Source organism: Oenanthe melanoleuca, chromosome Z (genome assembly GCF_029582105.1).
Source record: "Oenanthe melanoleuca isolate GR-GAL-2019-014 chromosome Z, OMel1.0, whole genome shotgun sequence".
NCBI classification, from domain to species: Eukaryota; Metazoa; Chordata; class Aves; order Passeriformes; family Muscicapidae; genus Oenanthe; species Oenanthe melanoleuca.
The window spans coordinates 3,987,132-4,003,408 of record NC_079362.1 but is presented as its reverse complement, the minus strand read 5'-3'; the positions used below and the strand labels follow the sequence as shown (position 1 = coordinate 4,003,408).

The 16,277-nt window shown below is 39.9% G+C and overlaps 1 protein-coding gene across 2 annotated transcripts in view; it reads left to right on the top strand.

The window, feature by feature from the left end:
• Positions 1 to 16,277, top strand: part of MCTP1 (multiple C2 and transmembrane domain containing 1) — a 211,652-nt gene that overhangs the window by 192,618 nt on the left and 2,757 nt on the right. For both annotated transcript variants that reach the window (XM_056514365.1, XM_056514366.1), the window contains 3 exons: positions 9,359 to 9,468; positions 12,084 to 12,193; positions 15,889 to 15,986. In XM_056514365.1, the coding sequence (XP_056370340.1) occupies positions 9,359 to 9,468; positions 12,084 to 12,193; positions 15,889 to 15,986 (318 nt within the window). The remainder of the gene's footprint in view (positions 1 to 9,358; positions 9,469 to 12,083; positions 12,194 to 15,888; positions 15,987 to 16,277) is intronic.

Here is a 16,277-nt window from a genome sequence, read left to right as displayed (position 1 = left end):
TGTAGGTAAGGAAGTTTCACAGGAAGAAATCTCTTAAGATTTCTGTGAACCGAAAACATTAGCAGTCCAAGGTGTGATTACATGAATTTTGAAATAAAAAATTACATTTTTTTCTGTGTTTAATCTAAAGCTGTTGTTAATAGAGGGGAGTCTGAGAAACAACAGAGCTGTTTGTTTAGGTGCATGACATATTAAGAGTTCTAAGATCACAATATATTGTCAAAACAAGATTGGAAAATTTCCAGAGACATTAACTCTGGATCTAAGTGCAGAGTTTGATGCAGAGTGTCTTAGCCCAGTGTGGAGGTAATCTTGCATATCAATCTTGTCCTTTGTGCAAAAGTATGTTTAACACTGCAATATTTGCAAGGAGAAAATGAAAATTACATTCTACATACACTAAAATGTCAAAGTAACTTTTACTTCTGCTACATCCAAGAAAATGTATTTCAGAACTGTAACTGAAATTTTAGATGACTAACTCCAGTACTGCTGCATATCAACTCCCTGCCTATCAATTCATGACAGTAAGTGTATAAGCACTTACTGAAAGATAAATTTTCAGGCTAGTTTTAACTATCAAAACAGATTAGTGTATTATTTTGATGATTATTTTTTATTACCTTACTGATAATGAGTGGACAGCAAAAATGTGTGTGTATGATTTAGATAAGCAGCGACTATAGATTATCTCAATGATTCAGATGTTTTGCTAAGTTCAGTCTTTCAGCATTCCCTTTCTGATTTCTCTGTCTGTTTCTTTCATCCCTACCTGCATGCAGAATTTTTATGCTAGCTGGTATGTCTTGTTTTCATTCCACTGTTCTTCCAGGCTCTTGCATATCAAGGTTCTTCTTATTTAAAATAACTCTTTCCAATAAAACTAGCAGGCTCTTTCCATATGTTTTGAGGATTATTGGATCCTTGAGATTTAACTTTTGTGTCTATCATCCCTCACATTTGTATAACAGAACTTGAAGAGCTGCATTAATGAGCATCTTATTAATTGCAGCTTATTAATTTAGCTTAGGGTAAACACATTAGAACCACTGGAATTTACAAATTCAACTGTAAAATCATGGCCAAAGTTTGTTCTTTAGTAGAATACCAGGACTGTATTTCGATTAAATTAATTATTTTAAACAGCATTAGTCAAAAAGGTGTCATGCAAGGAAAATTTAAGTTTTTGCTTCTCCCCACTAGATCATGCTATGGAGGAATGACATGTTGCTCTATAAACTGGCTCTGTTGCCTCCATGTTTCTGCCTTTTATCTGGAGTGCTGTCCTTACAGTATTCAAATGTGCAGTGAAGTAGAGATCAGGAAGGAACATATTTTTGAAAAAGCCCTGAGCAACACTGTGGAATGGGATAGGGAGAAAGAGAAAATGAAGAGCACTAGCAGAAAAAAAAAATCTCAATTTAAACAATTTACTTAATTATTATTACAGTGTTATTTCTTTATTCTGGAATTCTCACAGCATCTTGTTTTTCTTTAGAATTATTACTGTAGCTCTTGGCATTATCAAAGGATGCTCATGGCTTCTTATCACACCAGGTCTTCAGCTGCAGATCTTATCAGCAGCTGGGCAATGGTGAAACAAGTCTCTAACAGTTCTTTTACTGAGTCTTCAGTATTTTCCTCCACATGTTTATACAATTTCTGTTGTGCCTACAGTCTGCTCTTTTAAATATGGAACAGTTTATTGCATCTTTCTTTAATAATCATGACCACAGGTATAATTTCTGTGTGAATATATTCACAAATATATTTCTCTCTGTAAAACCCTACCCTTCATTATGATGTGGTTTTCTCCGTATTTTAAAATCCTCAGCCTGATTTCCAATTAGGCATGAGCAATTATTTTCAGACCTCACCATGCACACATAAAGACACGTGCTAACACATAGATTTTAAAGATGGCATATTGAGCATTTTTAAAGAGCTGAAAGTATCTGAAAAATGTAGTCACTGAAGGTGTGGTGCCCAGTAATGTGGGTGAAGTTGAAGCCCGAAGTTTAAGAGCTCAGTTCTGGTTATCTGCATAACCCAGGATTTTGATGTCTGAGGTGAAATGGTGCCAGTGCTTTAAGGAAGCCTGCTCCTGTGTTCATTTTCAGGGTGGAAGGAGTACCAAACAGGTTTTCTATTGTGCTGATGCTGAAGAGAGAACATATGCAGGTACCTGTCTGCTGGGACATGATATCTGTCACTATTTGATATAAGTGAAAGTCTCAAGACTTGCAAGAGTTACAATCTGACTTACTGAAAGGGCAGGGACTTCTGAATCATTAAAGTCCCACTGAAAAGTTTTAATGGCTTCAAGTCTTCCCATACTTTTTCAATCTAAGAATTGGGAAGAGCAATGTGGTTGTGCTGTTCTGTGAGTGATATCCTGCAAGGGGGAAGAACAGTTAAAATAACCTGACTCCCAGTTCATTATAGGGTGTAATGAGGGGGCAGTCTTAGGGCACATCATCCACCTCTCCAGATCCCATTGACCATTCAGCTTTAGCTCAAGATCTGCTTCCTCAGTCAGCTTTAAGATAACAATATCATCAATGGATCTCCTTCATGCTTGCTCCAAAGAAGATTGTTTATTGCAGCAAACCAAGCCTTTCCATGCTCTAAACTTAACCAAAACCAGTGTGCATCGGCTGCCTGCCTCTGCAGTGTCACTGTTCACGCATCCCTGATCGAGTGGTGTCCATGCTCTTCCCCAACAATCACTGCCTCACACACCAGGTGGCCATACAGCCCCACCTCTGCTTACAGGGCCAGCTTTTCACCTCGCTGTTAGCTGAACCTTTCCTAGAGTGCTTTCTGTTGCTCACCAGAAGTGAACACGATTTCTTATCTCCCGCACTTGATAAAATAAAAACTGAACTGGGTGTCCGTCGCCAGATCCGAGACCTTTTGATGGAGATCCAGGAGACTTTGAGGAGATCAAATTCCTCCAGAGCTGAAATACTGTTGGCTTACTATCATGTTCTTTGTCACAGAAAGCAGTGGTTGGGGTTTGGAAGGTAATTACTGAGGTGGGGTTTTGAGCAGTGGCAAACCAGTATTTCAGTCTGTGTCTGTGTGTTTTTCTGCGCAGTGCTAATGACTTCTGCCAGAAAAGGACTAAAGCATTCACTACCAACTACTTTGGGGTCTGTTTCATCATTCCACAAATGAAAGTATGCCACAGTGTTAGAGCCCTGTGTACAGCTGAGTCTCCTGCTGAGTCATCCTGAGGGTGTGTTGGGGATTGGTTTTTTCCTTTCCTCTCTGTCCGTGGAATTCTTCCCATTGGCATTCTAAAAAGCACTGATGGCTAGTGACAGGGGGAGGGGGAGACTCCTCGTTTCTTATTTTTTTCCAGAGTTTCTGAGGGCAGTGGGAGGAAGGGGGTATGTCCTAGTTTGAAGGACAGGTGTCTGCCAATAAACGCAGAAGCTTCTCTTTGAAATGGAGAATGTCAACCCCCTGCCTCCAAATTAGTATAATTTTGAAATTAAGGGTCTCTCAGGCAAAGATATGGGAATTAGGAATAACAATTCTTTACTAGGAAAATTAAAATAGAAATACAGTATTACAAAGAACAATCCCAAAAACACTGACAGAGTCAGAATCCAAGCTGACACCCGTCAGTCAGTCAGGGTGTTGGCACAGTCCCATTCAATGGTGGCTGCATCCTCCTGCAGTGGCAGATGTGGTTCAGCTGGAGCAGTGCTCCTGTAGAAGGTGCAGTTTCCTCTGAAGGTGCAGGGATGATGTGGAAAGGTCTGGCTTTCCTCTGGAATCCAGTGGAAAGAAGGTACCTTGGTGTCCAAAATCTCAGTTTTTATCTAGGTAGGAAAGGCTTGGCTCCTCCCCTGGCTGGAGCATCTCCCAATGGATGATGTAATTTTATCAGTCATGCAGTGGGACTGAATGGGCCAGCAGCAGATGATATCTTCCTGGAGGGAGGATGGGCTGTGGAAAAGATAAAGATGATTGCCCCAGCTGGTTTTAAAGATGGCCCATGAGCAGATAATATGTGCCAGGAGATAAGGAATCACTGCCCCACCTGGCTTCAACAGATGGTGATAGAGCACACATTTCTGGTTACATCCTGTATTGCAACTCAGCACGGTTGGTTGCTGTCTCGCTCATTTTTGGCTCTTGAAGGAGGAAGGACACTGAAAAACCTCACCCCGCCATCCCAGCGCCGGGAGCTGCCGCTTCTGGTGTTGGACCCCACAGCCCTGCTGGGACACGCTCCTGCTTCAGTTTGCCATCTCCAAGCATCCTGTTGGAGCACCAGGACTGACACTGCTCCAAGGACTTGTGAGCAGCATTTCTCCTTCCCCTTTCCCATCTGTGACACAGCCACCATCACCCCCAACAGCCCTGCAGATGTGCAGGGACTGTCACACCTGCCCTGCCCACCGGGAACCTGCCAGCGCTCAAAGCCAGCTGGGACAGTAACTGCACCTCAGGGGAAAAGTGCCCACAACCAAAAGAAAAGAACTGTTACTAGGTTCTTGTTCTGTTTGGTGTTCATTTCATAGTTGTTGTTTAGTTTGCCTTGTAGATATATATATATATATATATATATATAAAGGACTAATAAAGGACTGTTATTCCTATCCCCATATCTTGCCCAAGAGCCCCTTAATTCCAAAATTATACTAATTCAGGGGGAGTGATTTATTGGCTCCATCTCGAGGGAAGGCCCTGCTTTTCCCTAGCACACCTGATTTTTTCAACCAGGACAGGGTGCCTATTTATGGACTTTACTTTGGAGACACCACTTATTGGTTGAAATAATCTGAAGAGTTTTCTCACAGAAGCTTCTTTTTAAGCAATAGTGATTTTTTGGCTTGTTACTAAAAGTCAGGGATGATTAGAGGAGTTCTTTACTGATAGCAGCAGGGCTATACTTTTGCTTTCATGGCCACAGGAGACAGAGCCTAGATGGGTTGATGTCTGAGGTGTTTTCGGGTGCCTGTGTGTAGGGGAAGGGGTCAGAGCTTGCCCTGTGGGGCAGGGAACTGCCCCACAAGCCCCACTCTTAGAGCCAGTATCTGGGCCTGGCAGAGCTGGCAGGGCTCCACTCTGCCTTAAGCCAGCTCCTGAGTGGCCAGGTGACCAGCCAAGTGAGCCACCTGGGAGGGACAAGCAGCAGGCTGGCACATGTCTTCACCCTCCCTGATCTTGGAGTTTCTATCTTGAAGTTTCTGTCTAAGCACTACTGGAATTCAGGAGCTGAGAGCTGTATGTGTGACCTTCTGTAGTTCTTCTGTCTTCCTCGCTTTCTTCTTCCAATTCAATTTTCTTGGTATGTTTTAAGTAGCTTTGCATTGAACAGGTTTACAGTTTGCTAAGTTGCTGGGCCAAATTAACACCCAAGTGTTTTATTATTAATTGGATGTTGTACTAAATCTTTTGCCAAAGTTGTCTTATTTTTATAAAGTTTGCCAATGAACTTTTGTCTGGTTTTTGACCTATTGAAAATATCTGGCATTTCTCCCATGCGTCTAACCAGAGTACAGGAATGACTGTAAAGTCCTTTTACTGGAGCCTTACAACAGGTAATCCACGACTCAAGCAAACAAGAGTTCTGGTAGTCCAGTGGCAGGAGCATACCACTGATGGCTACAGTGCTGACCTTGTATCCACACTCTGTGCCAGTCACAGGTTAGTCTGGCTTTGCCTTGGTTGCTGTGGTGTGTGCTGGTGCTCTTTCACACCAGCTTGGCCACTGAGGGTTGTTTTGGGAAGATCCATCCGGAGTCTTCTTCCCAGGCACCGGCTCAAAAAATTTCAGCATTTGCTTCTACTCTCAAAACTCTCCTCTTATGATCTGTGCCTTTCTCTTCAAATTAGAAGGTACTAGTAGGACAGTTATCCACCATAGAATGTTCAGAGTTTTATTCCTTAAACCCACTACTTTTACCAGAGTCTACTTTTGAGTCTGGATTATTTCTCTCTCCCACCTTCCCAGTCATTAGAGATGTTTGGTTTTTAAATACACTTTCACTGGAGAGGAGAGAGGTTTGGAGTTACAGGTATAATTCTTTCCTAAATCACCCTATTTTGTCATGGGGTTGGAAGTCTGTTGAATAAAAAGACTCACATAACATGGATTTTATGCAGGGATTTGTGTAAATTACCGTGACATAGTATAGAGCTAGTAATTTGCTTTGTTTTGCTTTGGTTTCACCAAAAGGAAGATATAATTCTGGCTGAAAAATCTGTATTTAAATGTTCAGTATTGCTACATTCTCCAAACAGCATATCAACGTTTAATCTACAATTTCTTGTGAAAGAGGAGGAGAACATTGTCTCAGTTTTTACTTTGGGTTCATATCTTTTTTAAAATTCAGGTCAGACCATCAACATCAATTTGACTCTGCTTTCACAGTTTGTGCTCACAACCATGCCCTAGCAAACCTCTTTTCAGATAACTTACTCCTACTGCAAACAAATAAATCACACAAATGAAATAGTAATAAAGCTTTGTATTAAGCTTTTTTAGCTTTGTATTATAAATTTTATCTACTACTTAAATTCCGATTATGTCCAGAAAATTGGAAGTTGTTGTCATGCAAATGATGAAATTGATTCTAGTCACAGCCCATCCTCAAGGCCCCAGAACTCTCTTCCTGAAGGGCTTATGGGTTGGTTTTTTCTTTTACCCAGAGATGGAGTTTTCTTTTACCTGCTACTTTGAGTAGACTCAAAGGAGAAATCTCCAAACCTCCTCCAGTCTCTTACACCATCTTCCTATGGAAAGGAAATGCCAGTAGTGTTTGAAAAATTAGTTATTAAGAACCTTGGTTTACTCTAGGTGCTCATGTGTTGTATTTGATAACATGGCATCTTGCTGGAAGATAGAAAGTGCAGTTTTTCCCTAGCCCAGCTTATTTTTTACACAAATATTTGGAGCAGGAAATAAAAACCAGTTAATAGTTGTGGGACATATGGGAATAGTTGGAATAGTTTGAGCAAAGGTGAACCATGATCCTTCATGAACCAGCCTCCTCTTTCCTGTGCTGTTTTGTCTAATCCTGCCTCAGAGTACATCAACAGATTCTTTTAAACTCAGAAGGTGCCCTGGGTTGGAAATAGTCATCTTGCTCTGTCTCTGTCTTTATGGGTTTTGTGGGAAGTAATTTAAAACTGACACATTTTTGGATCATCTGGTTGCAGCTAGGACCGAATGAATTTTTGCAGTAGCCAGGAGGGGGCATGGCTGGAACCCAGAGGTTATTTTCCATCATCTCCCATCGTTATTGGGGCTGGGGAAAGGGATTCTCTTGCAGGAAGAGAGGTCCCTTTTGGCTGAGTAAGTGTGGCACTGGCACTGAGCCGGAGGGAGCGGCCAGCGTGGTGTGGCTCTGCAGAGAGCATTTCTCATGGAAGTCACTCTCTCTCTTCTGTACACTCTTGTTTTTAATATTGTCACTGCTTGTTGTTCATTTCCTCGTCTCATTGCTGCTCCCAGTAAATTGTTTTTATCTCAACCACAATCTTTTGTGCCTCCAGTTCTCCTCTCCAGCCCACCACTGGGGTGGGGAGGGAGTGAGCAGCAGGATTTGGAAAGTCTCAGTGGGGGCACTAAATTGGAGAGTGCCATTCCTAAATCTTGACATGAATAAAGGTACAAATTTATCGTGTAAGATACTTATAAATTAAAAAAGTCTCAGGACCTTTGAATGTAACCCTGCTTGAGTTATGGATATGGCACAAAGGGTACTGGTTTTGTTCAAGTGACATAATTCTTTTCTCACACAAATTAATTATAAATCAAAATAAATGTACAGGATCTCTTAAACAAAACTGAAGAGGCAAAGGATCGATCTATCTATCTATCTATCTATTTAGAATGCAGAAAAATACCTGTATGTCTTATTGTTCATTTCTGCTGTACAAGAAAACATTATACTGGAAGTATGTGTTTTACATGAAGGAATGGAGCAGGTGCCTATTTCCTGATGACAAATGAAGCGTGCTGGATATATGATGCACATCTTCAGAACTGTATACCTGAGGAGAATAATGGTGTCATTGCAAAGGCTTCAAGAATGCAGTAAATATTAAGGAAATAACGTACATAAATGACTCTGTGTTGCTGAGCAGCACACTGGATGTAGCTGATAGTCATTCTCAGAAAACAAAAATATTTCTTTGTGATATAATAATTATTAATCTTATGTGAAATATACAGTCTTTCATACTGCCTGAGAAACTAGTGGTTTTGCTTTGTCTGAAGTGCTTGGTTTATAAATTACATTTAATCACTGAAAGTTTACTCATCTCTGTTTCTTGTGGTTTTTAGATAATCTGTGTTCTCTAACTAAATACTTTCAAACATCTTCACAGCCAATGACAACACCATTGCAGAACCAGTGATGTTGAAATGATTAAATGATAAATCATGTTGTCTTCCAATCTAATTTATTAAGATTGCAAAAATGCCAACAAAATGAGTGAACAAATGTACTGTCTGATAGTTACACATCAGGGGAAGAAAAGAAAAACTAAATGTGACATATATTTCTTAGATGCTGAACTTTGGAGTCAATGACAAAGACTTTTGTATCATGTGGTTTGTGATGACAAAAAGTTGAACTTCGTTAATGAACTATTTTCCTTACAGTACAAATTTTTTTTTCCACTTCTTATTTTTGGAAAACAATAATCAATATATATTCAAAAATATGCAAACTAGATAGGGTAATATGGCAACAACCCATTTGAAATGTTGAACGTGACCTTTTGGCTTATCTGTAGTCTGAAAAATCAAGAGAAACAATTTTTTTTCTGTGGTGATACTTCATCTTTATCCCATAATCCTCAGTATTTTAGAGGATTTGATGCTGCAAACATGTCTGGATTTATAGATACTTGGAGGAAAAAGAACAGCTTTCTATAGGAGCTGAGTTTTTCTAGTTTCTTGCTAAGTGCCTTCACCAGAAATGTTTATTTTCCTCTGCCCATATAAGCTCAGGAACCAGAATTTCAACAAACTTCTTTATTCCACCTCATGGCTCTTGTCACTTGAAAGAGTCACACAACATACAAGGTTGTCACCTTCTGCATGTTTAAAACCTAGAGACCTGGCTCATTCAAATATGTGTTTAAAAACTAATGCAATGAGGATTGTGTGGAGCTCAGCATATAAACATACCAATACAAGCTAAACCATACACATTGCAATAAGCAATGTTTACAGGACAATGAATCGTTTTCTTATTGCCAGGTCTTGCCAGTTCCTTTTACATGAATCTGTAACACAGGACCTTTTGAAACAACTGGTGGCTACACAATCCTTTTCCTAAAGTCAGAAATTATTTTACTCAACCACTCCTATTCTTTTATTTAGGACGGTGAAAAGAAAGGATTTATGAATAGACTTTATGCCATCCAGGAGGTGTGTGTCACTGTCCAGAATATCCTAGATGAAATCGCTTCTTTTGGTGAAAGGATCAAGAAGTAAGTGCTGACACAGGTGCTGGATTGTTCTCCAATACTCTTTAACATATGTTCCATGCAGAGATATAAAATGTTAGACTTCTACTTACCTGTTCCGGGGGAGTCCATTGTTCAAACTCATCTATATTTACTTTGCTTTATGGAGGCCCTCAGTCAATGGAAATTCTGTCATATTAATTCTGGAGTTTAGAATTATATTAATTGGGACAAAAAACAGGAGTAAGATTTTTGAGTAAAACAGAAAGAGCATATTGTTGTGAGGTTGTTATTTAAAAGTGATAATAAAAAATGCAATTTTGATAAAGAAAATAGGCAGAACTTAATAGGGGTTACATATTTTATGGATTTACATATGTTCACTTGCTGGAAGTTTTATTTATAAGTCAGCAAAACCTTTCCCTTAGAGTATTTGTAATTTGTAACACCTATTACATAATATATAAAAACTGCCAACAAATCTAGACATTAAGAAAGAGAGGTTCTGAGATTTACTGGAAAATGTATTGGTATATTTCTGGCACGGTCAGTGGACAGCAGCACAAGGTTTATTACTTGAGGTCAGACAGGCTGCAGAAAGACACGTTCCAGCTGTCACCTGCAAAGCTTGGAGAGGGTTGACTTGGTGTTCTGCACCTCGAAAGCCAAGAGCATCTCACCACTACCCAACTCACTTTTGGAAATGAATTTTAGGAAACCTATGCCTTGTGTGGAGGTCAGTCTGCAGGAATCCTGAGGATCATCTCTGATGCTGTCCTGTTCTTGTCTTGATGATGAGGAGATTGCCCTTTATGCATCTAAGAGCAAAGTCACTGGTGGCAAAGCCTGGGAAAGTGTTCCCTTAGGGACAATTCCAGGCAGGCTGTGTTCACAGCAGGAAAGGCAGGTGCAAGCATATTGTATCACACAAGTTCTCCAGTTAGAAAAATGACCCAGTCTCTGAAAAAAGTCCTTTACCAAAAGGCTGTTCGTGGAAGTTGTCTTGATGATTAAGTAGTTCTAATTGTGCATTTTGGAGGTAGAACTTGTTCTATTATATACCAGATGAGAGCTACAGAATTTTGTAAACTGAGTGAGACTATAAATCTTTGTAATTTGCTCCTAAAACTATAATGGGAAACCTGCACTGAATGCTGTGTTAACACAGCCCATAAGGAGCTCTGCTAAGTGAGGAGCCAGTGCTCCCACACATCACAGTGTGTCTGTGATCCAGAGCACAGAGCCCAGTCACAGGAACACGAGCAGACCCTCAACCTTCTGTTCATCCCAAATGTGTACAGAAAAGGGGAAAAGAGCAGGTGTCCCCTGAGGATAATGGGAGGGGTCCTACACTAAGTGACACTAACATAATGTTAGTGGAGACGTGTCAAAATTGCCAGGGAAAGAAAGAAGACAAATAAACACAGGAAGCCAGAGCTCACTATGAAAAATATGGCTTACAATTATTCATCTAGAGAAGCAAAAATAATGTAATCACATTGATTGAGAATGTAACTAGTGTTAATACTTCAAAGACTATTTGGATTTAAAAACATATTCTGCATAAATATTGTGCAACACTTCTGAGATGGCAGTGCCTTCATGGAACAAATTAACTGAACCAAGCTCCCTGTAATAATTGCTCCTATGGGACACCTGTACCAAATTATCATCTGGTCTTTTTCTCTTCACTGAACACAGAGGTTGGAGAGCCACAGCACCCTGTTTCAGGATCCATTAACTCTCCTTTACACACACCTCAATTTTGCAGAATGTGGTGACCAGCAGAGTTTTATCAGAATAGAGTCTGAGACCCTTAGTGAGGATGTTTTTATCTGTGACTTTTTTTGGAAAGGTAATGTCCTGAAACTCTGATGGGATCCCAGAAATTCTTTTCCTTTATTCGTAGATAAATATTCTTCACTTATTTAATAATTTTTAATTATTTTTTCTTTTTCTTTTGACATCCAGAGGGTTTTTATTTTTTCCTTCAACCACTGCTGTTTCATTATCCCTGTCTTCATGGCTAACTTCAATCTCTTCCTTTTTTTTTCCTCCTAGCCCTCTCTTAAGCACATGGATGAGTTTCCACCTTTGCATAGCCATGCACTTGCCTTTTCCTTTTCTCCCAAAGCTGGAAAGCACCTGGCTGAGGAGGACACCTATACCTCAGACAGAGGGGAATGTCCCTGCTCAGCCTTTAACTGCTTGTGCTGTCCTTACAGTGGAATAGGGAGGAGACAAAACAAGGAAGCCTTAGCAGTAGTCTTCCAGTTGTTGTATCCTGCTCTACCACGGTGTTGAGAAGGGAATGTAGATTTGGGGAGCAGGGATCTCTGAATTTTGCCTGATGCTGAGACTGGGGTTAGGCAGTGAGATTTCTGAAAAGCAGAGCAGTGATTCACCTGGCAGATGTGCACTGCTGGGCTGGGAGAGGTGAAGTTCAGAGACCTCTCATTTCTACTGACAGTGGGTGCAAGCCCAGGCTCTCCCTAATGAATGACAAATGCATCCATGCCTTCATTAGGAGACTCAGTTTGTTCTCCCTGATGGAAACTGACACTTCTCCCACTGTCCTTTGCTCTTTTATTGGCTTTGTTGGCTGACCTCGGTTCTGACTTCTGTTAATTTTTCTTTAGTACATTCAACTGGACTGTCCCATTCCTGAGCTGGCTGGCAATTGTTGCCCTCTCTGTGTTCACCATCGTCCTGTATTTCATTCCACTGAGATACATTGTCCTTGTCTGGGGTAAGTAAAGCCCTTTTAAATTGTCTGTACTACTTTAAACAACCTGGTTTTTAATGGATGACTTACACTGACAGTACTTTTTGGTATTTATAGCCATGAAGCTGCCCTATGATGGAATTAGGCATGTTAGTTAAAAATTGCAACAGTGTAAATATTTAGGCTCATCTGCAAAATGCATTTTTCTTGGCTGGCATTCTGGACTTAATCATACTATGAACATGTAGCCATGAGGATTCTTCATATATCAAAATGTAGCTTTGTCTAGATATTACTCTGATTTATTTTCACCACTTACACACAAAGCAGGCATTTCAATCTATATAGTGCATTTAGGACAATACAGTTTTTGCTGCAGTACTCTATCTTGTGAAATTGTATGCAAACATAGCAGCAAGAAACCTGTTTAGGGGTCACCTTTAGTTAAACAGAAGGGAGTAGATGGTATTTGGATGGCTGATAATGAATAAAACTCTGGGTAGGTAGGGGGGTGGAATTGTGATTGATCCAAGCTTTCAATACTTGTGCTTATATCTACCCTTTATACCGATTTTAAAAAGCTACTGTTACCACATCTGTTGTAAATAATGCTCCAGGTTTTCATTTGTATATCTTTTTATACATCTCACACCACCAGCAACTGTACCCTTACCCAGTAGCACAGACTTACGAAGAGCACAGTCTCAGTTACATTAATGGCTAGATTTTCTTTCTGAAGAAAGAAGAGCAATCACATTTTTGTGAAAAACTTTCGAATTCAGGAGACAGCATAAAATCATTGAACTGACTCCAGAGAATTTATTTATTGTTTACCAGTCACTATTAGTAATTTTATTAGAATGTTTTCTCAAATTATCATAGCCAAAGCAATAAAGAGGATATGAACTAAAGTATTCTACAGAACTAACAAAAGCAAGCATATCAGCTTCCTTTATTTTCCTGTCTTTGACTGTTACTTATTCCCCCATACCATGCATCACTGAAGTGTAACCCAAACTCTTAGTTTGTTCCCAAAATTTCATTTCTTCTGCACAAAGAGGAAGTTCCAAGTATTTGTCTATGTCCTTTTTCTGTCATTTTTGGGACAGGTCTGAGCCTTGCTTTTTTATATCAGTTTTGATACAATAACCTGAGATTATAATACCCCTCCAAGACACTCATAACTGTAGAGCCAGAGCTGTTCTTTGAAAAGATCAGGACTCATACCCCTGGAAATGTCACACTCCCACAGAAATATCTTGGTTTCAGGTAAGGCAGAGTCTCAGCTCCCAAGTCTCCCAAACCATGGATGGACAGCATAAGCATAAATTATTATATATGCAACTTGCACTCTCTTCATCTCTTCCCTCCCTGCCTTTGAGTTACATAGGCTGTGTAGATAGAACTCCAAACCCCCTTGCTCACTAGAGGTTTCAACTCTACATTTTTTCCCCCATTTCAGTTCAGGTGACTTCTTATTCAGCAAGTGTATGTGGATCCCTTCTTTAGGAACCTTTTTTTCTTGCATCATGACAGGAGACCAGATAGGTACTACATAGATGCAGATCCCACAGTCCAGACCACCTCAGGGTGAAATGAATTCTCATTTCTCAGGGCTGTGTCATGCTGAGCATAGCTTTAAGCAGCTGTCCTTCAAAAGTGGCAGTATTCCAAACACCTAACTGTTTTCTCCATCACCATGTGTTTCTAGCCTCTCCTGTGTATATTTCTTCGTCCTGTTCATCCATCCTGTCTGTGGAAGCCACTGATTTCTCTTTTTGGCCTTACTTCTGTACGAATGTTTGAGCTGGTCTGTAGCAGCATCTGCCCATTTTTTTCCTTTGGAAGGCTAAGTTTTTAAATGAAAATTTCTTCATACTGTGTGTCATAGTATAGTTGTCTGCCCCTTTCAGCCTGCCTTACCAAGAAATTCTCCATCCTTTCCTGGCTGTCTCTCCCAGTGGATGCTACTGGTCCTTGAAGATGTGGTGTGTTAGGTGGGTGAAGCAGGAACCACCTCCCCATCCTAATCCCACTTGAAGTGCTGAGTCCTGGTAACAGCTACAGTTGTTTAAGTGGAAAAAAACTATAATTATTTTAATCTGAAAATTTTCAAACTGCTGGAAAGGACCAATCCCCTTGTTGTATTCTGCTTCTCCTGTAGTGTCTTCTCTCATCTATGTAGCACTTTTCCTTTCTCAAGGTTTCATGTGCTGACTGGTATTTTTTTTTTAATCAGATGTGATAAAGTGAGATCATACAACCTGAATTCACCCATGGGTGAAGTGGTGTTCACCTTAAATTCTGCAGTCATTTGCTGATGCAAAGCATTTTCTTAACCAAAGGTGTTTGAATGTCAGATTCTCCTCCTGAGCACTCACTATCCAACACCACATGAAGGGAGGGCAGCATCTCCTATCTGCTCTGCAGAACTGAGGATTCATGCAGTGGGAGTCTGTGGGTGTTGTTGACACTGAATCTTGCAAGTCCATCCAAAGGTTTTATACCCTTTCTAAAGCTTTCTGAAAAGTCTGGGCATCAAAGACTTTGTGGAAGATAAAATGTGTTACCTTACATCTGATAGAGCCTGGATAAATTACACAGAAAGGTGTTGCATTTGTGGCTGTAGGAGAGTGGCAAAAAGGATAATGCAGCAGAGAGAGCTTTATTTACAGAAAGACTGCACTTTACATAGTACATGAAAAACAAAATGGAAAAGACTCATTGGTCCAAGAAGGCAACTCTCTTTGAAAACATGCTTTCTGCAAAACATCACAAGACACTCACACAGCTCTCACACACCCTGCAAGTAAAATCATTGTTGTTATTTCTTGTCCTTGGGCAGGCTGAGAAAGGCAAGGATTCAATGCTGCTTTTTCCCTGGTTCCCAGTAGTATCCAACGACAGAAAGGCAAATTTGTAATAGTGTCCTGGCTTTCTCCTGCTCACATGAGAGTCAATGCACTGTTTCTCTATGTTTTAGATGTGTTCCCAGAGTCCACAAACCACATTCTCAAAGTGCATGAATCTGACTTGGTGTAATAATAAGAAAATAAATCTAATTTAAAGGCCTGCTTTCTGATTATTTTGTGGATGATTTTTCTTGGTGCTTCTGAACACTAATTGTCAATTATAAATCATTATAAGACCACAGTATCTAAGGGAGACATATGCTCTCTTCTCTGCACTACCACCAGCTCATCTCTATCTATCATTCCCACACAGAGAATTGGGAAAAAACCTCTCTCCTTCTCATATGAAGTCTCCTCAAAAGCCTTCATATGATGCAGACTTTACTGCTTCCCATAAGTTTCATTGTCCTTAGCATGAAAAATACTTTTCTTGAACCTTCTGAATCTTTTATGAATCTTGTGTCCTCCAATTAAGTCCATTTCTGTTCATCCTCTCTGTTACAGAAGTTAAATTTTTATGCCAATGCTTTTCCCTACTTCCTCATAATAATCACAGTTTCTGTTACTTTCCAAAAAAGTGTTGAAGGAAATTTGAAAATGTCCCTAGAACTTTTGCATTTTGAAACAGGGAGCCACAGCAGCAGAGTCCAACCTTTGGAGCCCCAGTTTACAATTCATGCATTCATTCAGTGGTACTGTCAGGATTCAGAATCAAGCCTAAAATCTCTTTTAAACCTTTGCCAAAAATATATATCTTTTGTTATCTTATATCTTGTGATAGTAACATTTGAACTTTCACTTTTGCAGGCATCAATAAATTTACAAAGAAGATTCGAAATCCATATGCAATTGATAACAATGAGCTACTTGACTTTCTGTCCAGAGTCCCTTCTGATGTGCAAGTGGTGTGTATATTTTTTCTCTTTTTTTTTGTTTTTAAGAATTTTTAAAACAGTTATTTTGATTTACTATTATATTCTTTGGCAGAAAGAAATTGCACACTCAAGCTGAATATAGTCCATGAGCCATAAGGAGGTCTCTAGAGCTTTTTCCAATGAGAAAGAAGTTCCTGCATTGGTTGTCCCTCTGAGCATCCATAGGAACAATCAGCAGAAGGACAAGTATTTGTGAGATGGTAGCAGATGCTGGAGCTTGTGCTGTACATCAGCAGGACATTAATCTGACTAGGATAGGGC